At 37.7% G+C, this 21,325-nt stretch overlaps 2 protein-coding genes across 5 annotated transcripts; both read right to left on the reverse strand.

Annotated features, from left to right (window-relative positions):
• Positions 1 to 5,446: 5,446 nt before the first annotated feature.
• Positions 5,447 to 14,658, reverse strand: LOC110628217 (5' exonuclease Apollo). 2 transcript variants are annotated; one of them, XM_021774763.2, is made up of 4 exons: positions 14,218 to 14,658; positions 14,015 to 14,120; positions 12,256 to 12,467; positions 5,447 to 6,947 (listed from the first exon to the last, which is right to left on the reverse strand). In XM_021774763.2, exons 1-4 carry the CDS (start codon positions 14,404 to 14,406, stop codon positions 5,841 to 5,843), a joined length of 1,614 nt encoding a protein of 537 aa, XP_021630455.1. In that variant the 5' UTR covers positions 14,407 to 14,658; the 3' UTR covers positions 5,447 to 5,840. The 2 variants fall into 2 exon arrangements, with proteins under 2 accessions (XP_021630455.1, XP_021630456.1); XM_021774764.2 differs by lacking the exon at positions 14,218 to 14,658 and having other exon boundaries at positions 12,256 to 12,509; positions 14,015 to 14,125.
• An 884-nt stretch (positions 14,659 to 15,542) lies between these two features.
• Positions 15,543 to 20,690, reverse strand: LOC110628225 (mitogen-activated protein kinase kinase kinase 3). 3 transcript variants are annotated; one of them, XM_021774780.2, is made up of 11 exons: positions 20,055 to 20,688; positions 18,891 to 19,274; positions 18,456 to 18,543; positions 18,276 to 18,338; positions 17,964 to 18,124; positions 17,764 to 17,839; positions 17,509 to 17,568; positions 17,203 to 17,310; positions 16,867 to 17,103; positions 16,282 to 16,376; positions 15,543 to 16,198 (listed from the first exon to the last, which is right to left on the reverse strand). In XM_021774780.2, exons 1-11 carry the CDS (start codon positions 20,447 to 20,449, stop codon positions 15,937 to 15,939), a joined length of 1,929 nt encoding a protein of 642 aa, XP_021630472.1. In that variant the 5' UTR covers positions 20,450 to 20,688; the 3' UTR covers positions 15,543 to 15,936. The 3 variants fall into 3 exon arrangements, with proteins under 3 accessions (XP_021630472.1, XP_021630471.1, XP_043804875.1); XM_021774779.2 differs by having other exon boundaries at positions 16,282 to 16,379; XM_043948940.1 differs by lacking the exon at positions 15,543 to 16,198 and having other exon boundaries at positions 16,357 to 16,747; positions 20,055 to 20,690.
• Positions 20,691 to 21,325: the final 635 nt, after the last annotated feature.

Here is a 21,325-nt window from a genome sequence, read left to right on the forward strand (position 1 = left end):
CCGCTCTGTGAGCTCGGCTTCTATGGCTTTTACTTTATCGAGATAGTTCTGCATGATGGGGTCTCTGGCTTGATATACCCCCGTTACCTGGTTGATCACTAGCTGAGAGTCACTATTTACTTCGAGGTCGGTTACCCCTACTTCCGAGGCTACCAACATCCCATTCACCAAGGCCTCGTACTCGGCCATATTGTTAGAAGCCTTGAATTCTAACCGTAAAGCATAACACACTTTGAAGCCCTCCGGCCCCTTAAGCATTATCCCTGCGCCGCTGCCCTCAGATCCCGATGCTCCGTCTACATATAGCTTCCAGCTAAATTCTTGGGAAAGCTCTCGCTCTCCTTCCTTTCTAGGCATCTCCGAGGATGATTCTTCCTTCTCCTCGTTGAATGAGCATTCTGCTATGAAGTCAGCCAGCGCTTGAGATTTTATTGCTGTCCGAGGTCGGTATTCCAGACAGTAGGGGCTGATTTCCACGGACCATGCTAACATCCGTCCTGAAGTTTCCGGCCTACGTAGGATCTTCTTTAAGGGTTGGTTCGTCATCACAACTCCTTGGTGGCCTTCCAGATAAACTTTGAATTTCCGGATTGCTAACAACAAGGCATAAGCCAATTTTTCAATGTTCGAGTACCTGACCTCAGTGTCTCTAAGTATCTTGCTGATGTAGAAAACAGGTTTCTGCTCTCCTCCTTCTACCCTTACTAGTACCGCGCTGATTGCCTGTTCCGAGGCTGCCAAATATATCAGAAGCTCTTCCCCTTTTATGGGACTGCTGAGCACGTGAGGCGAGCTAAGATATTTCTTAAGTTCCGCGAAAGCTTTTTGGCAGTCTTCCGTCCATTCGAAGTTTGGTACCTTTCTCAACTTTTTGAAGAATGGTAAACACTTTTCTGCTGACTTCGACATAAATCGGTTAAGCGCCACCACTCTCCCGGTTAATCTCTGGACGTCCCTTACGCAGGTCGGCTCTGGCATATTCAATATGGCTCTTACTTTCTCCGGATTGGGCTCAATGCCTCTTCCACTCACCATGTATCCCAAGAACTTTCCTCCCCTGATGAAAAAAGCACATTTTGCTGGGTTTAACTTCATTCTGTATTGATCTAACACCCCAAATATCTCCCTCAGATCTGCTATGTGTTGTTGAAAAGTTGAACTTTTAACCACCATGTCATCCACATACACTTCTACATTCCTGCCAATCTGGTTCTTAAAGATTTTATTCATTAATCGTTGGTAAGTTGCCCCGGCGTTTCTTAATCCGAAAGGCATAGCTTTGTAGCAGTAAGTCTCGTCTTCAGTTATAAATGAGGTTTTCTCCTCATCCGACTTCTCCATTGGGATTTGGTGATAACCAGACATAGCATCCAAAGAAGACATATAATCAAATCCGGCCGTTGAATCGACCATTTTATTAATATCGGGGAGGGGGTAACAATCTTTGGGGCAGGCTTTATTTAGGTCGGTAAAATCTATGCACATCCTGTATTTGCCATTGGCTTTTTTGACTAACACAGGATTTGCCAACCATTGTGGGTACATTACTTCCCTAATAAAGCCTGCTTCTTCTAACTTCTGCACTTCCTCTCGGGTGGCTTGCTGTTTTTCTCTTCCTACTACTCTCTTCTTTTGCTTCACTGGTCTGGCCTCGGGGAGGACATTCAATCGGTGTGTCATCACTTTGGGGTCAATTCCTGGCATGTCTGAGGGCTTCCATGCGAAGGTCGACGCGTGACCTCGGATCAGAGTCATGACTTCACCTTTTTGTTCTTTGGTGAGGTTGGCATTAAGACTGAAAACCTTGCTTGCATCTGCTTCTGATAAGGGGAAGGTCTCCAATTCTCCGACTGGCTCTGTCCGGGCTTCTTTTGTTTCATCTCTGACCTCCAGAACTTCCGAGTCGAGTGCTTCTCCAGTTGAGCTCGGTTCTGTTACTGTGGCCAAGTATACCGCCCTTGCTTCTTCTTGGCTGCCCCGAACCATTCCCACTCCTTCTTCCGTTGGGAACTTGAGTGCTAAATACCTGATGCTGGTGACAGCTTCAAAGCTAAACAACGCCGGCCTCCCTAAAATCGCATTGTAACTCAGTGGGAGTTTAACCACCAAAAACACCTCATGATGGGTGCGAGCTCTGGGTGCTTCTCCCAAGGTAAGGGCCAGCTTCACCTTCCCTTCTACAAATACCGGTGCTCCTTCGATCCCTTTGATGGGTGACTGGTCCCGAACCAGCTGTTCCTCCGGGATTCCCATCTGCTGGAAAACCCGATATGGTAATAAATTGACCTTACTCCCATCATCCACCAGAACCTTCTTCACCCGAAAATTATGAATGACTGCTTCAATAACAAGCGCGTCATCATGGGGCATCTGAATGCCCTGTGCATCTTCTGAAGAGAAAACGATGGCCATGGGTGAGTGTTCAACGATCTGCATGACCTCGCCATTGCTGATCTCTCCTTCCCGGTTTCTCTTCTTTCCTCGACGGCTCATCCGTCCTCCAGTTCCTCCAACAATCATATTAATAGTCCACTAGACCCATCATTCACTGGTCCAGCTCCGGTTCTTCTGGGCATCTGGGCTGCTGGACTGGGCGGAGGCCTCTGCCCCTCCGGTTTCTTCACAAAATTTTTGAGATGCCCCCTTTTTATCAATCTTTCAATCTCCGCAATTAACTGAAAACAGTTATTTGTATCGTGGCCATGTGTCCGGTGGTACTGACAATACTTGTCAGGATTCCTCTGATCTGCCTCCGACCTCATGGGTTTAGGCCACTGGAGGAACTCCTTATCCTGGACTGCCATGAGCACTTCGGCTCTGGAAGCGTTGAGGGGAGTAGGCTTCTCAGGAACCCAAGGGGGGAGCACTCGTGGTTCATGAGCCCTAGGAGGAGGGGGGGGCCTTTGATCCCTTCTTTCCCAGGCCTGCTTATATGGCTCAGGCCTCTTCCCACGCTTCTTCTCGTGTTTCTCCAGCCTTCCTTCCTCCGGGGCTTTCTCTTTTCCTGCCACCCCTTTGGCAAATCTACTCGTTACTAAGGCGTCATCCTGCCTTATGTACTTTTCCGCCCTCTTCATCAACTCGGCCAGTGAGGTCGGAGGTTTCCTGCTCAAAGAACCAAAGAACTCGGCAGAGGTTGTTCCCTTTTGCATGGCCTCTACCGCCCTTCCTTCGTCGAGCTCGGGAATCTGCAGGGCCTCCGTATTGAAACGGGCGACATACTCTCTGAGAGATTCACCAGCTTTTTGCCTAACTGTTTCCAGATAGCTTGTCTTCCTATCTGCTGGCACCCCGGCTACGAACCGGCTGATGAAGCGGAGGGCAAGGTCTCCAAAACTTTTAATGCTTCCGGCCTCCAGGCTGTTGAACCATGCCCTCGCTGGTCCCGAGAGCGTTGTTGGGAACACCTTGCACATCAGAGCATCTGACAGAGTTTGCAACTCCATGAAGGTCTTATAGTTCATGACATGTTCTCTCGGGTTTCCAGCCCCATTATAGGCCGCCATCGGCGGCATCATAAACTTTTTGGGAACGGTCTCCTGCTGTATTAACTTTGAGAAGGGAGAAGAAGTAGGCAAGGAGGTTTGACTCTGATCTTTCTTACCTAGCTCAGTTAGGAGCTGCTCCTTCAACCTTTTCAGCTTTTGGTTCATTTTCTCGTCCTCTGGGCTGGTTCTTTTGCCCAAACTACATTCTTCCTCTTCTGTTTCAGTTCCCGTTTCCCTGGTTGTTTCAGCAGAATAGTCGTCCACTTCTTCATTTTCTATCAACTCTCTTGCCCTTCTCCCATGAATTCGGGCCTCCGGTTCTTCCTCTTCTCCGGTATCGTGGTTGTTAGTGCGGAGGCGGGCAGAGGTAGGTTGAGGTTCATCGGTTCTGGGTTCCTCCACTACTGGGAGTGCGTTTGCTGGGGTGCTAAGTCCCCTTTGTTGCATTATCTGGCCCAACCAGTGAGCAGTGGTTTGTAGCTGGAGAGCCATGGTTTGAATGTCTTGGTTAGACAGGGTCATGGTGTGAGTATTCCCTGCCGGGTTTGGCGAGGGGTTAAGAGAAATAGGTGTTTGGTTATTCACCATTGCAGGACTAGAAAAGGAGAACTGCTGCCCATCTTGGGCAGAGCTCTGGTCATTTGGAATATTAAGGTTACTGTCTTGGTGGTTTGCCATCGTGGATCTCAGTGGGTTTTGAAAGTGAAAACTCCGGTGATGAAAAGATCTCCTTCGTTTTCCCACAGACGGCGCCAATTGATGATCTGAGATCCAATAGAATAGGGTTTTTCAAGGGTTTTGTGTTACAGAATGAGGCTTAAAACATTCTGAGGAGGGGACTCCTCTTTTATACATTGTCTTGCTTGCTGGTGACGTGTAAAGGTCTCTCCAGGATTGGGCCACGCGTCTCTGCCATACAGATTCGGGTGTACTAGGGTATCAGCTGCCTGTTACATGCGTAACGGCCTCTGATTCTCCTCATGCGTACGTTCGAGCGGATCTGCCAGGCTGTCTGGTGAGTACTGTTCTGGACCCCGGGCTGGGCCGAGAGTTGGGCTGGACGCTGGGCCTGAGAGGGGTCTGCTGGTCAGGGATCAGACTGGACTGAGTGAGGAAGCTTGGTCGAGCCCGGCCCGGAAGCTGGAATGAGCCAGGCTTGTTGGGGGGTATCAAGTACGTGGGCCTCTGTGTCATGGGCCTTTGGCTGTGGTCAAGCCCCTGTTCTGGGGTGAAGAAATCCAGCGGTCATCAGTTATGATTTTATAAAATTATCAAATATATTAACAACAATATTGTGAGATAGAAAAAACTTTTTATATGATTTTTTATTATAGAATTATTGTTATATGGTAAAAATATTTTTTTGTTATCCAAACATTTTTTATATAATGTTTATTTAATTTTTATAAATATATTTTTAATATTTTATTTATTATTAAAATAAAAAATACAATAAATTTTTTTAATAATAAAAATATAATAAATTTTTTATTGTAATATTAATAATATAATATATTAAAAATAGTACAACATCAAAAAATTACATAATAGTGAGAGTAAATATAATAATAATTATATTTATTATATTAGAAAGTAGTGGAAAATAAAAAAATTGATACATTAATACTTATTAACCAATAATGAATTATATTTATTACATAACTTAAGCTTGTGTCATTTGGGCTTTATTTTAAATAAAGTATTTAAACAAAATCAAATATTGTTCTTTAAAAAATATTTGTTTTATTTTTAACATAAAGATTACTAAAAAAATCAACTAATTTTTTTATCCCAAACATGAGAGAAAAATTCTTGAAATAAAATGTAGCCTATACCACAAGGGCCTATTTTGTATTTTAATTGGAGTTATCATATTAAAAATATACTAAAATATGTTAATTATAAAAACTTGAAACAATTAAATAGTTTTTTCAGACCAGTGGGAGGAATGCCAGCCGGGAAAGAAAATGCAATGGTAATATAATTTTCTGAAGAATAGAAAATAACAAATGGGAGGAAGATGATACATAATAATCTGAGTGCATAGCCAACAAACAGTTTGCTGTATTGGCTACATTGGAGGAATCTGAAATGACAATGCCTTGTTCATGATCATGAAAGCAAAGCTGAATCATACAACACTTGCATAAACGCACTGCCATATTTTCTGTAACTGGTCACCTCGTATTTTCAGCCATTGACCTCCAACGCCCACTAAGAGCAGATGGTTTAAATAAATATTGCTGGAAAGAATAGGAAGAAGCCCATCCGGGCATAAGGAATATTTATGCCATTTCTCTTGGTCAAAACTCGGGGCTAAGAGCTTAATTTTGTTGTCACAGAAATGTATGATTAGAACTCAATTCTCCTCTTGTTTCTTTTATAGGCACCCCTAAGTTCTACCAATGAGGGAAGAGGCCGTGGTACAGGCACATTCATTGATCTGTATAAATTCTTCAAGGTTTCACTGAAGTTCCTTGATGATCCAATGGAGGAATAAGAAGCAGTCTTTTGTTCCTTCACCGACTCCTGACATTGTTCTTCAGTAACACAAATTTCTAGCTTATTCTCCAATTTATTCTCATTTTTCACTTCACTATCCTCTTCAACTGCCAGTGCTAGTGGAGGTTGATTATTTATGGATAAAACTTGCTCCTCCGATGGCAAATTAGAATCTTTAATAGCAAGTCTAGCTCTACCAAATAAGGTAACTGCCGGCCTATTGCTCGGTGGAGACAAACTCAGGAGTCTACTAGAAGATATTTTCACCGATTGTGATCGAGATTCTGCATAAATTTGTGTAGGCCTCTTAACTATAGGAGAAGGGCCCATGGTTCTGGTTGAGGTATCTGCTGCAGGGGGAGCTTCTACAGTGATGTCCAAAAGCTTCCAGACAGGATCATCCGAAGTTAATTGTGTGCCAGTGGAGCACTTCTTAACATAATCAAGCTCCATAGCCCAACAGCTGGGGGTTGTTGACACAACCCATTTAGGTGCAAGGAGTTGCAGAGCCCACTCTAGTTCTTCCCTGGAAGAATGCATGGAGTAACACACGTGCCAAACGCCAAATTGGTCCCTCACTGCTTCATTAAATCTCAGTTTCTTTTGACTTTCAACACATGAATCCTCTTCCCCAGATGCATACCACTGTGCTGAAGGGCGGATTATCAGAGGCTCTGGCTGGGAATTAGCCTGGGACTCTGCAAGCTTTGCAGCTGCTCGTTCATACAATTTAGGAAATCCATCAAACATGTGGAAACGTGAAGATGGATCTTGAGTGACTATTTGGGGAACTGTCATTGTTAGAGCTTGAAAGCATTCTGGATTGGCAGCTTTGTCGACATATATTTTGGAACCAAAAGTTTGAGACACTTGAGCCAATATATCCTCTTGACCAAGAAGGTCACAGGTCAGATACACCAAAGCAGCAGCAGGGTGCTTCCAAATGCAATTAATAACCTGCTTCATGAACATGCAATTTTAAATGTTATACAAGCTTCTTAGTAAATAATGCTATATAATGCATAGGTTTAACATCTATCCTTGAAGGCTAGAAATTAAGACGAATGCATGGAAAATAAACAAAAAAGGTAATTGTATAGTACATAACAATAGTCAAATGCAAGACAGCAACACATTGGCATAGGTACAAGAACAAGGCTGACCATAATCAAACCCTTTCAAAATAAAATGCAAGCAAAACTGTTTCATCTGATCTCCAAGTGTTCTATTCATCAAATTAAGTGCCTGAATCAGTGTCTTCAAATTGCAGGAAGTTGCATGAATTCCTTTATTAGAATCCATTGTAATACGCATATAAAATGCATTTGATAATTATAGCAGAAACACACACACACACACACACACATATATTGTTGTAAAAATGTGGTAGTCAAAGCCTTCAGCCTAAGCATGGATCAGAACAAGGCAAATGATAAAAGATTTGAATTAAGCAATTAAAATTGTACTCCTACAATGAGGTAAATCTGGACTAATGGGCTACGAGTGAAAATGCTGATAACCACTGCTTTTTACTTTAAAGAATAAAACAAGAATTGAGATTCAATTTCTCCTAACCATGTGCCAATTGAAGTTGAGAGATGTTTTATGATTAAGAATTGGTGAGTAAAAAACAATCCTAACCTTTGTTCCTTTTTGCAATCATAGCCTATCATTTCAATTTTATCGATCAGAACATTTCATATTGGTGTCAATTGTAGACAAATTATGAAGGCATACTATCACTTGTAAGAGAAAGAATAAATTCCAAATTGTCGACATGGCATATATTCTATTCATAAAAATTTCTCATAAGCATACTCATGGGAGGGAGGAGTAGAGAGAGAGAAAATGCAGTGAAGATAATATCAAACTTCTAATCATTTTTTTTTAATTTTAAGAGTTAAACGAGTATTTTTTAAAAAATAAGCAATTCTTATTTTAGTACTTATGCTCAAACGTCAAATGCTAAAATGAAACATGATTATGTAAAACATATTGTGTTAGCAACTTGATAATTTTAGAATGTTATTCCAAATTTTGTTACAATCGACTCATCTAAAGAATTGGATTTTTTTTTTTTAACCTTAACAAAAAAAAAAGCCATAATCCCACAATAGATACTAACCATAAGGTTTCATGTTATACCTTGTTAAGTATTGAAGATGACCATAGTGTTCTAACTGAAGTTAAATAGATAATTGCCTAAACCTATCAACGCATGTTGTAGAAATATAATATTTTGTTATTGTCTCACAATAGAGATTACAATCTATTTATACATGAGAGACAGTATCTAAACAGGAAGGAAAATCAAGCCTATGATTATTAAATCCCTAAGATTAAGCAACTGACCTATCTATCAATATTTACTTCCTATATTAACATATTTACTTTCTATAACTTATAACACATGTAAATGCATGTTTATAGATGACAGCATAAAAGTCAAGGCAAGAGAGAGAATTTTAAAAGTAGAGAGCAAATAACAAACCTATAAAAAGTTCAGGAAGTAGTATCATAAAGCTCCCTAAAGGTCACGCACACATTATTTCTGTAAAAAAATACAAATTTAGTTGCAATGGTTAAATGATATATACTTGAGAACAGTTAATAGAATTCTGCAATAAAAAGTATGTGACGCCAATTAAGGGAAGTCTAGGTAAACTTGGTTCATTAGGGGAAAAAACACACATCCAGCAGACACCAACTAATTTAGCACCAAAGCTTAGTCCTGTGTACAGGATCCAACTATGGTTTCATCTCTAAGTGTTGATCAACATAGAAGGTTCCTAATTAGAAGGAGTCAAATCTTTGAGATTCTAATTAGGCTTAATTTAAGATATTTTATTCTAATTGTAAATATTTCTAATTTAGATTGATTCTTTATATATAAATACTCAAACCTTGTAAAGATCAATTCAAATAGAATTAAATAAAAAATTCCTCACAAAATTCATCATAGTATCAAAGCTTTTTTTCTAATTTTAGAGTTTAAATTTGATTTTTCTCTTAAGGTTTCTAAAAATACCATATCTATTTTTTTAGTACTACCCTATCTAGGAATCTTTTTTCATCTCACTGCCACTACCAGCAGGGTTGCCGAACCGTCGCCGGCCAGCCATCCACCTCCGTCAATGGAAAGCCACGCACGTGAGGCTCATGCACCCTCGCAAGATTCTGCATCTTTTCCATTGCCGGAGCGCGTAATGTTTTTCAGTGGTCTTTTTCGACAGCAATCCTTTCCAGCACACTCGCCTCTAACTTGTGTGAACCCGTGACTTGGTTTATCTTTTTCCGGCATGGGAGACATTTTCCGGTAGTTTTTCCGACACTGATCCTTTCCGGCAGACTCGCCTTCAAGTCACGCTTCTGATTTGCTGGAACCGTACATTTTTCGCTGGTGAACAGTAATTCTTTTTTTCAATAACAATGATTTTCTACTATTTTTGACAGAAAAATAATGGTTTTTTCTTAAAATGAAAGTGACTTGTGTGAGTAATGTAAGGATTTCTAATAATACTTTTGTTTCATCTCTTAATTCTACTTCATGGATTATTGATTCTGGTGCAAATAAACATATGACGAGCTTCTCTAAAAGCTTCCTTAATTATCTTCCATGTCTACAAAAAGATACTGTCAGAATCGCAGATGGTTCTTCCACTCCTATACCTAAAACTAGCTCTATTGTTTGTACTCCAAATATCAAGCTATCCTCTGTTCTTCATATTCCTTGTTTTCCTATTAATCTTTTATTTGTTAGTGCTCTCACCAAAGCACTTAACTGAAAAAATAAAATTTTTTTCTGACTATTATATTATTCAAGACCTTCAAACTGGAAAGAGAATTGACAATGGTAGACTGCACACTAAGTTTGAATTACCTCGAATTCTTTTTGAAAGAAATCAGAATATCAACCACAAAATCATACAGGGGCATCGACGGTTAGGACACCCATCCTTCTTTGTTTTAAAAAAACTTTATCCTAATTTATTTTCCAAAGCTCAATGTGATTCTTTAGTTTGTGATACTTATGAGTATGCTAAGTAGTAGAAGTATGATCCCTTTTGTGACCATCCATTTTGACGTTTGGGACTTACTCAAATGGTCTCACTATTTGGTAATCGTTGGTTTGTTACTTTTTTTTATTGTTGCACTCGCATGATTTGGGCTTATTTGATAAAGGTAAAGAGTGATGTGGTTTCTTGCTTTCAATCTTTTTACAAGATAATTTGTACTCATTTTGATGCTAAGATAAAAGTTCTGAGAACCGATAATGGTACAAAATACATGGATGTCCGTTTTTCTACTTATCTAGAGTATAATGGGATACTATATCAAACTAGTTGTCCATACACTAGTGTCCAAAATAGTGTTGTTGAAAGAAAAAATAGACACCTATTGAAAATAACCCGATCTCTTCCAAAAACCTATTGGGGAGATGCAGTCTTAGCCCCAACTTATCTCATTAATAGAATGCCTCTCAAAACTTTTGCCTTTAAAAGTGAGCTACAAGGAAAAAAATGCTTATATTGTTCTACAAAAGGTGTTTAGATATACGTGTTTTATTCATGCTAGAACAGGTGGGAAGCTTGATCCAAGGGCTATTAAATGTGTTTGTTGAGTACTCTCTCACACGAAAGGATTACAAGTGTTAACACCCTCCATCTAAAAAATACTTTATCAGTATGAATGTTACATTTAGAGAATGTTACATTTAGAGAGACTAAATCTTACTTGAGTACTACCACATCACCTCTTCAGGGGAGGACAATGAGAGAAGAGATGATTCCTAGTCCTATAACTCTAGAACGTTTTATTCTAGAGGAGACTACTATACAGGGAAGACTATTAGTGATCAAGAGACTATTATACAGGGAGAGACTATTGGTGATCAAATTGAGCATTTGGATAAAACAAATTTAAGGAGATACTCAAAAAGAGACAAAACAAAAGCAGAAAAAGTCATTGTGCAACCTACTCAGCGTCATAAATCTTCCTCTCTCCATTTGGTGAGTCATCCCTAAACCTTAAGCCCTTTGATGATCTAAATAAAACAATTGCTCAAAGAAAAGGAGTTGGATCTTGCACAAATCACTCTATTTCTAACTTCCTCTCTTTTAATTCTTTGTCTCCATTCTATAGAGCTTTTGCCTTGTTGTATTTATTTCACAGGATTGGAAAGAAGCTCTTGCAGATCGTAAATGGAAGGGAGCAATGATTGAAGAGATGAAAGCATTTGCAAAAAATGAGACCTAAAAACTTGTCTCTCCCACCTGGGAAGAAACTTGTTGGTAACAAATGGGTGTTCACTGTAAAACGGATCAATTGAAATATTCAAGGCTATACTAGTGGCCAAGGGATACACTCAAACCTATAGAGTAGATTACCATCAGACATTTGTCCCTGTTGCCAAAATGAACTCAATCAGAAGATTGCTATCTTGCGCTGTCAACTTTGACTGAGATTTCCAACAATAATGCATTCCTCCATGACTTAAAGAAGAAAGTTTATATGAAAATTCCTCCTAGATTTATTGATGAAAAAACATATGGAAAAGTGTGCAAACTAAAAAAAGTTTTGTATGGGTTGAAACAGTCACCCAGAGCTTGGTTTGATCGATTCAGTAGAGCTGTGATTTTCTCTATCTATGAACAGAGTAATGCTGACCATACCATATTTATAAGATATTACAATAGTAAAATTAATCTTATTATGGCCTATATTGATGACATAATAATGACAAGGAATGATACTGAAGAGATAACTCGGCTGAAAAAGATTTTAGTTCAGGAGTTCAAAATTAAATATTTAGGAAAACTGCAATATTTCCTACGAATCGAGGTTGTCAAGTCAAAGAAGCGAATCATTAATTTTTAGAAGAAACCGATATGCTAGATTGCAAACCAGCAAAAACTCCCATTGGAATAGAATAAAAAATTCTTCCCAAAATTCCTCACTAAGAAATACTCAAACCTAACCTTGTAAAAATCAATTCAATTGAGAATGAATAAAAAATTCCTCCCAAAATTCGTCACTAAGCAATTTATTTAAAACTACTCCAGCAAATACCCATTATAGAAGGAGAGCAAGTACAAAGACATATATCAAGATGTAAATGCTTTGATAAATTAATCAAGATAAATGGACGACTATAAAGTAAACGAGAAATATGGACATCAGTGGTAGGCCAAGCAAAACTGCCCCACGTGTGAAAACAGCTTACACAACATAAAAAAGCATGAGGTGAAGGCAACCGAGAGAGCACCTGTTGGCTTGCTGAATTCTTGCTAGGAAATTTCTGATGGAATCTTCCAAATGTACAGTCTAGAAAAGCATAATCGAGTTGGCACCTAGGATCTCTTCCTTTCTTGCTGATAAACTTCTCAGGAAAACACTGTAGACACTCTGGAGTGAGCCTGCAGTCTCCTGTGTGCAGGACATTTCCAAATTTTCCCTCGAACAAGAACATAACAGCTCCTGAAGTTCATAAATCCACGCCAGAAAATGGATCATCTGTGACTGGAGTTGTCCCAGAATTAATTGTAAGTTAAAAATAAAAAAGTAGAACAAAGCAAGACCAACACAAACCCCATCCCAGACACAGAACAAGCATACAGCGAACACAACCAAGAAAAAAGGAGGAAGAGAGAAAAGAACAGAAAGAAGATAACTTTGAAGATCAAACATACTAGTAATTGGGTAACTATACGCCAGTATAAAAGCACCACAAGATATCATCAAGGACATCCTTGTGATATAAGATTGTTCTCAAAGATATATCAGTTTCAAGGATAAAAGGGTGTAAAGACAAACAACATTATGATAGTTGAGTTGATTGCATATTTTAAAATCAAATATCATAATTGTATTTGTATTCTAGCATAGTAGAATATTCATAGTTACAATGACATCAGCAAGCTAAGATACCAATGAAATGCATTCTGTGATCATCAATCCTTCCTATCAGTCAGAACTCAGAAGAGAAAAAAAGGGACTTATATAGACAATTAGAAACACCAATATCTCTTTCAATACATACAACCTGCAAAACCAAAACACTTAAATAAACTATGTGGTAGTAGAAAGCTTTTAATTGTCTTTTACATAGTACATACTGAAGAAGCACAGCTTGTAAAATGCTACGCAGTCAAGGAAATTTTGTTAGATTAGATCAATGAAATACGCCTGCATAATACTTATGAGAGTTGGTGTTGCAAGTTGCACTTGCTGCTGCAACTCAAAGTACTTTATCACTAGAATTACAAGTTTACAACATAGAAATAAGTTTTTTTTTTTTTAAAAAAAAAGTATTTAACATTTTTTTATCAGCAATTACTGATTAAATGTCAAAGCCTAAGCATCCCATATTTGACTTCTCATAAACTCATCAACATAGGCTTCTGGAAACAACCAAGATAGTTTCTAGCAACAGCTAAGACACTTTTTGCTTCTTAAGCCCACATTGTCCACTTCCCCTCCTTCATTATCACTTGACTTACTTCTAAACTTCCACCAGTCAACAGAAATTTCTAAGTTATCATGGCAACAATCTATTCTATGACACTCAATCAGTAACATATATTTCTGAACAAATCCAAGTGCAATTCATAAATAGAAAATAGGTAATGGCTATTTCTTTTTTTGAAGAGCCAAATTCTTGTTCTCAAATCTCACAGAACTTCAAACCATAAATCGGCCAAAACCAGCCAAGCAAATCATGTAAAGTTCAATTGATGATCAATTAAACTCATAAGCTGAGTAATCAAAAACATATATCAGGTAATGCATAAGTTATAGACGCACATAAGGATCTCTTTATGCACAAGACATGTAATATTTTACCAGCCAGTAGAAGCATACATAAAAGGTTTCCACTTTAAAGCACCTCAGGACAAACGCATAAATGAACGTACCAAGATGAAATAAATTATTTCAAAACACAAAATAATATCCCAAAACACACCAACCGACATGTCTAAAGCAACAGCAATGCAATATACTTATAATTGGGAATCATCAATTACCAGGGCAGTGATTCGCATCAAAAGCTGTAACCGAGAAATGCCCATCTGGGTCATCAATCACCACCGACTGGCCCACCTCAATACCCACAAATAATGAATCCTCAATCTACACAAGGGAAACAAAAATTAAAAATAATAATAATCATAATATTAAGAATAACAAAATCTCACTCATGGGTATTCCTAGAGTATAAGATGGTAACCTGGGGATAATTGATCATAACAAGGGATTTAGTGAGATGGGTACAGTAAATTGGATAAGATGAGTGAGTTAAGATCCCAGAGCAGTGATCTTTGTGGGCATGAGTCAAGAAATGGTGCCGCTTTCTCTTCGAACTTGGAGTCCATGTATCCACAGAAAATGGTAACCCTCTGGGCATTTCTATCGGCATATTTTCCAATTGGCGCTGCGTCTGTCGATTGGGAAGCGTGAGAAAACGAGGGAAATGGAGAGAAACCAAAACTTCCTCTTCCTCCTCAAAGCTTCCAACCAAAGAAACTAGGAACGAGAGGGAATCTTTTTAGCGGTGGGGATGATTTTCGTCGATAAAATAATTGTGATAATTATTCTCTGTGAACAGATATAGCTTCAAAAAATCTGTAGCCCACCTCTCTTCTAATGGATGACCTCCGAGCACACGTGGATATAAGTGTATGGTTGTCTCCATTGCAAAATTTTACATTTTGTGATTTTATACTCATCTCACTTTATAAAGATAACTTTATTTTCATTTTTTTAGATATCAATTTATTTATTAAGTTTTTAATATATCCCTATTAATATTAACTATATTTATTTACTCTAATATGCTAAGTAGCCTAGAATTTGAACATCAAAAGTATAAATTAATAAATTTTAAAATATATAATGATATTTTAATGAATTTTTTAATATTATAAAAATTAAATAATAAATTATTATTAAAAATTCAATAATTTTATAAATAAACTATAATTTATCAAAAAGTAATTTTATGGACGAAAGAAATAATAATGAAAATCAAGCTCATCAGGCTCAGCCTTTCAAAAATTGGCATTGAAATCATCAACCTAAACCACCCAACGATCACACGCTTTCTCTTCACATTCCATAGATTTCATATGCCACTAAATCCACTCCAATTTTATTTATCATTGCATGGGCGGATTTAGCATGCCTACCTTTAAAACATAGGTTTTTTTTTATTATTATTATTTTTTCTTCTTAATATTGCCCCATTAATTTAATTAATTTTGCCCTAAAAATTCACAACTTTTTTAAGTTTTCCATAGATTATAATTTGCTTATTTATTATAGACTAAACACAAATTACAATTTTAATTTTAGTTGTAATGCTACTTTAAAAACTAAATTAAAATTTTCAAGTTGTTCTATTTGAATCTTTTTTTTTTTTTTTTTGAATTATGTTAAACCTTCAATTCATTTATTTATTAAAATTTTTTAAACAAACCTAGAGCCCTACGTATCTATGATATGGAAATAAAAAGAGGCAACAGCTTGTCATCCTTCTAGCTGTTGCACAAATGATTGGACTCCGATCAATCTTTTTATTCTCATCATACATAGTTGGGAAGCATTACACACACAGACACAGACACAGCCTTGCCTTTGCTGTTGTTTATAAGGAGCCTCAACCACATATTTTTCATTATGTAGCTACAAGTGTTGGTATAAGCAATGATCTTTTTTATGGAATTTACTATGAATGTTACACACATAATTGACCCACAGGCCATTTTACAACAATATCATCCATGAGATTAATCCAATTCAGCATCTATCCCATGTGCTCAAAGTTTCTCCCCTCAGTTTCTGCAGGGAAAAGAATCCACCAACTCCATTCATTCTTCAATTCAAGCCATGAGGAGAACTTTGGTATTGAAGAGAGTATGAAAAGTATCTGGTGATGGTATTTACAGTCTCAAATGGGTCTTGTTCTTGGAGATGTGCCAGGTGTTTGGCTTTTGAAAAACGATGTTTCAAAGCCAAGATCATGAGCATATGTTGTGTTTGGTCTTGTTGAATACAATGAGTAGTCACTTAAGTTGTAACCACTTTGTCCCACCAAAGCAAATGTTGGGTGAGATGGTAAAAGGAAACAACTCTTGTGTCCTGGTCCTTGCTGTCGTAAAGGGCTTGAACAAGGGGATACTGGTAAAGATGTGATCATTCTTACATCGTCCCTGCATACAGCCATCAGAGTTGATCAAGAAACTAATACAGTCGGCGAGCATTACAGAAGTATCAATAGCAAGATGTGATTTACCTTGTGTTCTTCAATCCTCTGGTAACTTGCTTCATTGCATAATCGCCATCAGATGAAGTTAAACTTGTTCTGTTGGAGTGGAGATCCAACACGGGCTGCTTGAGAAGTGAAACAAGTACCAATTAGCCAATACCCAGTTTTAGGTTATTTAGTCAAACTGCAGCACACGGTTTAAACTTCCAAAGATTGCACGCACAGACACAAGCCCATTGACATACAAGAGTTATGTGTGAGCAAATTAAACTTTGGAAATAATACCATGCGTTTCATACTGCCAAACAATATTAAGGTTCAAAAATTTTGAGAACTCGGTCTGACCCTCAGTGGTGCTGCATTGCTGCACCAAGACCAATTGGATTTACATACATTCTTCAATCAAATATAGTTGTTAACCCATAAGAAAGCTTCGCAGTAGACTTCATGTTAATCAATTTTCCACCATTTACTCCTTGAATATGTCCAAATTCTGCTTTTATAACCATGTGATGCAAATGCTCTCAATTTTTATTACAAACAAAAACTGTACCTTGTATCTTGCAATTTAAAACATGTTTAGTACTACATAGAGCAAGAAGAAAACCATACCGGTGTGCGGCTTCCATCGAAAGTATATGGAAAGGCATCCCTGGTTATGTTGATGTTAGCAATTCTTGTTGTTGATTGGTCTCTAATGAAAGGGTGGTCCAACAATTGTGAAGCTGTAGGACGTGCTGATGGATCCCGCTGCAAGCACAACTTTATAAACCCTTTTGCATCATTTGACAGGTGATCAGGTATATCAGGCATATCTTTGCTGTTTCCAATTTTGAATATTGCAGCTACCTGTTAAATTGAACATGATTAAATGACTTTGGTCCTAAAAAGACTTTAAAGATGCACATGACAAAGGTGATATAAGTTACAAAATTTTCAAAAGCTCACCCCTTCATATTGGTTCCATGGCGGTTTTGATGTTGCCATTTCAAGAATTGTACATCCCAAGCTCCAAATATCCACTGCAAGACTATAGCCATTTGTATTCATTACCACCTGACATCACAGAATCCAAGAAAGAATGAGAACAAATGCTGGTCAGTGAAAACTGAAAAGCAAAAAAGAAATGAGAAGGAGCCTGCGTGTGCATGTAGGGAAAGAAGAAAGTTGGGGCAGGTTGATGCATTAATTTTAGCAAGGAAAAAAAGGCTATGCACATATGCATGTTAAGGGTAAAGAAAAATGGAAGCATACCTCAGGTGCCATCCAGTAAGGACTTCCCTTGAATGAAAGAATTGAAGAACAGGATGTAATCTGATCAGAACACAAATTGAAAAGGATCTCAATAATAAGCCAAAATAGAATGGCAGGAAAAAAATAAGAATTTTACTTGGTGAAAGAAAATTTATGATTAAATTATCTATTCTCTCTAATTTGTAAGCAAGTGAATTATGATTCTATTTTTGCAAAATTCATGAATTGAACTCTTCAGATTGATATGAGATGTACATGTTTGGCCATGCCAAAGTCAGCCAGCTTGATTTCACCATTAGGATCTACTAATATGTTGGCCCCTTTGATATCCCTGTCAGGACAAGAACAAACAGTATATAAGATAAAAAAAAAATAAAAAGAAAATCAGATTTTTGGATAGAAAGGATTGAGCAACTACAATTAGCAACACCATTAAACGTATAAATCATAAGTACCTGTGGACAGTATTTCTTCCATGCAAATAAGCAAGCCCACAAAGGATCTGCCTGGTATAATTTTGAATGACAGGTTCCTTGAAGGCACCATATTCTTGAAGTAATTTGTGAATGGAGCCACCAGAGACATACTCTAAATAAACTGAAAGTGTTTCTTCACTCTGAGGAAATGGAAAGCAAAATAGTTACCAAAGCCAGGTCCAATGTTCACTCAACCACTTGGATTGGCAGTTTTAACACATCACGATAAGGATTCCATTAATCCCTATCGGTCATATCATATGTTAATACAGGAGAGTAAGTAAATTATACCAGTTCACTTCCATGATATCGGACGATGTTTGGATGTGAAAGCTGACTAAGCAAGTTTATTTCCTGTTTGACAAAGGAAAGCAGTTAGAAATGCACGGTCAACTGCCAAACACCGAAAGGACAACATGGAAACTTTTACATTCTTGTTTACGCCTCAAACTAATGCCATAAAGAGATTACCTGGTTCAGCTGCTTAAGACATTCTTTTGACGTCTGATCATCTGAAACAACTCTGACTTCTTTTATTGCACACATCTGCCCACTCTCACTGTTTAAGTTGCCACAAAATTTAGAGAAGTGCAATACATAATAGTTAAAACCAATATATATATAGAGAGAGAGTCTGCATTGATATAATTGCACTTCTTGACTTCTCTTTTTCATCTCTTCTAAAGAGCTGCTAAAATATTTTCTTTTCTTAGATATCATCACTTTGTGTAAAGTAGAATAACTGCGTTCTGTAATAGGTACCAAAAGAAAAGAAAAATTTGTGATCTGTAGTTGACAAGAAATAAACTGTATGTGCAACCATAATAATGATCAAGGAAGTGGAACTGATTGATGACTAAAACTTCACTACTTGGCTAATTAGTTTGCAAGTATCATTGCCATTACCTGTTAAATCCAAGGTACACATGTCCAAAAGTTCCCCTTCCTAGTAGCTTTCCTTTCTTCCATTTTGACATTGGAACAGTTGCATTTTCAGTTGCAACAGGAGTCCTTGTGCTCGGTGAAAAAGAGGAAGGGCTGTTAGGAGAACCCGGTGGAAGAGGCAGTGGATGACATTGGCTCTTCCCATCTTCCAGCCTTCCTGTTGGAGACTCTAGATTCATACCTCCTAGAAGTGGATGAAGAGGTGATGCAGACCTGCTGGCCCCCCTTGATGCAGGACCCGGACTTCTAGATCCAGGACCAGGGCTTCTAGACCCAGGACCTGGACTTCTTGATCCTGGACCAGGGCTCCTTGACCTCGCATTGAACCTTATATCACCATGTCCTCTGTGATCAACAGATGACATGGGTTTCAATTAGTAGTTGCACTTGAGAATTCAAAAGGAAACTATTCTTGTAATGCTTAGTCATGTAGTTTAACCAATTAGATTCTAAAGTTAGCTGGTTTTGAAAAGAAATAAAACATCTTCAGTTGTAGCAGGCGTAAGAAGCAGAAATGCCAATGGCTAAGAGCTTACACTTAAGCTGAAAAGTCATAGCTCCTAATCTTGTAACGATCAATAAGCACATGTAATTAACATAAACTATTTCCAAAGAAGAACCTGATAGATTTACTCTTAATAGTTAATCCCAAATGAAAACCAAAATGGGTAAAAACCAAGTTCTTTCAAACCTGGCTTCACTGCTGCAGGGAGTAAACCTAGATCCACTGAAGCCTAGTAAAATACCTACATCTAGCATTTGACAGGAAATAGGGGGAGAAACAAAATCAAGCAACTCTGACAGGAAAATAGCTAAAGAAGGGGGCAGAGACACAGAAAAGAGGGCATGAGACAGAACAGACAACACAGCAAGCACAGAAACCAAACTCTGACACAACAACAAAATTAGATATTTAAAAAAAAAAAACTAATTTTCATCTACAAAATAGCTCACAACAACAATTGATATGAACTCAAAACCATTTCTTCTCACGCAAAATTATCAATTATGATCGCTTCAACAATTTAAAATATATGTCTTACAACCTGCTGATCCAAAACCAAACCACCAAAAGACATCCAAGAACAAAACCCACAACTTAGAAGGATTAAAAAAAAGACCCACCTGTAGCCACCAAAAAGACTACTGTTATGATCGTTTGCAATTGGATGATCCTCACCGGATGACCCAGAAGAGCTCACACTGGACATGGAACCAGAAGCAGACCCAGATCCCAACCCAACCCCAACAATCCCATGATCACTCCCAGACCCAGACGGCGTAGGAAGTGGAAGCCCTCTCTTCAAAGCCGAATCCGACTCGAAACCCGAAAACCCGGAAGACCCACCCGCGAAATCTTTGCTCCCACGTGGCGAATTCCGGGTAGAAACGGCCTCATCAAGGCTCCTGCGCTTTTCTTTAGTGGATTTCTTCTTGGTAATATCGTTTTTCCCATTTGGGTTATCTTGCAGCCTCTCTTCCTTGTTCCTGGAGGACTTTTTCCCCCACCAAGCAGGCATCTTTTATCCGATAAAACCTCAGGAAGAATTAAGAGAATAGAAGAGGAGACGCAGATACGTTCCTCTATAGAAACGCGTGTACAGAGAGCACTCTCAAGAGAGAAAAATTGCGACTCGAGTTTTGTGTAGAGATTTATAAGAGGAGGAAAGAGAGAGGAAATTCACAAGAGAAAATGAAGACTTCTTACAAAATATTTTTTAAAGAGAGAGAAAGAGAGAGAAAGAGAGAGAGAGAAGACCACAGTCTACAGTGAAGAACAGCTAAGGAAGGATTTGGAGGACGGCAGGCGGTGGTTGGATAAAGAGGAGAGCGATGACGTGGTAACTTTTTAAATAATAATAATACTCATATCATTATAATTTTAAAATGATTTAATATAATTAAATTTTTATAGTAAAAGAATTTACTAATTATTGAATTAAATAAAAAATTGTACACGAAAAACATTTATTTTAAAATTAAATATTTATATTAAAATTTTAAATGATATGAATAAAAAATAATTATATTTAAAAATTAAACTAAATGAACCTAATTATGTTTTTCAATTATTTTAATTAAATTCAAATTTATTATTTGAAAAGTTAGATCTTTTATTCTTATTTGATTATTTTCATTAAAAAAAAAAGATAAATGTATAACTTTTTCAACTTACAATCTGTTTTATTAATTTTATAGCATGTTGGATAAAAAAAATCTTAATAGTAATGAGCACCGAATTTTTTTTATTCTGAATGAGACTAGATCAAAAAAATAACGTTGACCCAAAACTCATAAAATATTTCTTTAACCGATCGATCTAATATTTTAAGTCTAGACATACGGGGCAGGTTGGATCGATCGCAAATATAGATTCAGCGAAAAGTAATTCAGTC

Source organism: Manihot esculenta, chromosome 12 (assembly GCF_001659605.2).
Source record: "Manihot esculenta cultivar AM560-2 chromosome 12, M.esculenta_v8, whole genome shotgun sequence".
NCBI classification, from domain to species: Eukaryota; Viridiplantae; Streptophyta; class Magnoliopsida; order Malpighiales; family Euphorbiaceae; genus Manihot; species Manihot esculenta.

Excerpts from the sequence above, each read along its gene's own strand:
- LOC110628217 (XM_021774763.2), bottom strand. The coding sequence starts at position 14,406 with ATGCCGATAGAAATGCCCAGAGGGTTACCATTTTCTGTGGATACATGG. Across the intron at positions 14,121-14,217 it reads TTATGATCAATTATCCCCAG|ATTGAGGATTCATTATTTGT; the intron begins GTTACCATCTTA and ends TCCCTTGTGTAG. Across the intron at positions 12,468-14,014 it reads TGATGCGAATCACTGCCCTG|GAGCTGTTATGTTCTTGTTC; the intron begins GTAATTGATGAT and ends TATGAACTTCAG.
- LOC110628225 (XM_021774779.2), bottom strand. The coding sequence starts at position 20,449 with ATGCCTGCTTGGTGGGGGAAAAAGTCCTCCAGGAACAAGGAAGAGAGG. Across the intron at positions 18,544-18,890 it reads GTGTACCTTGGATTTAACAG|TGAGAGTGGGCAGATGTGTG; the intron begins GTAATGGCAATG and ends CAACTTAAACAG. Across the intron at positions 17,569-17,763 it reads ACTTTGGCATGGCCAAACAT|ATTACATCCTGTTCTTCAAT; the intron begins GTACATCTCATA and ends TGTTCTGATCAG.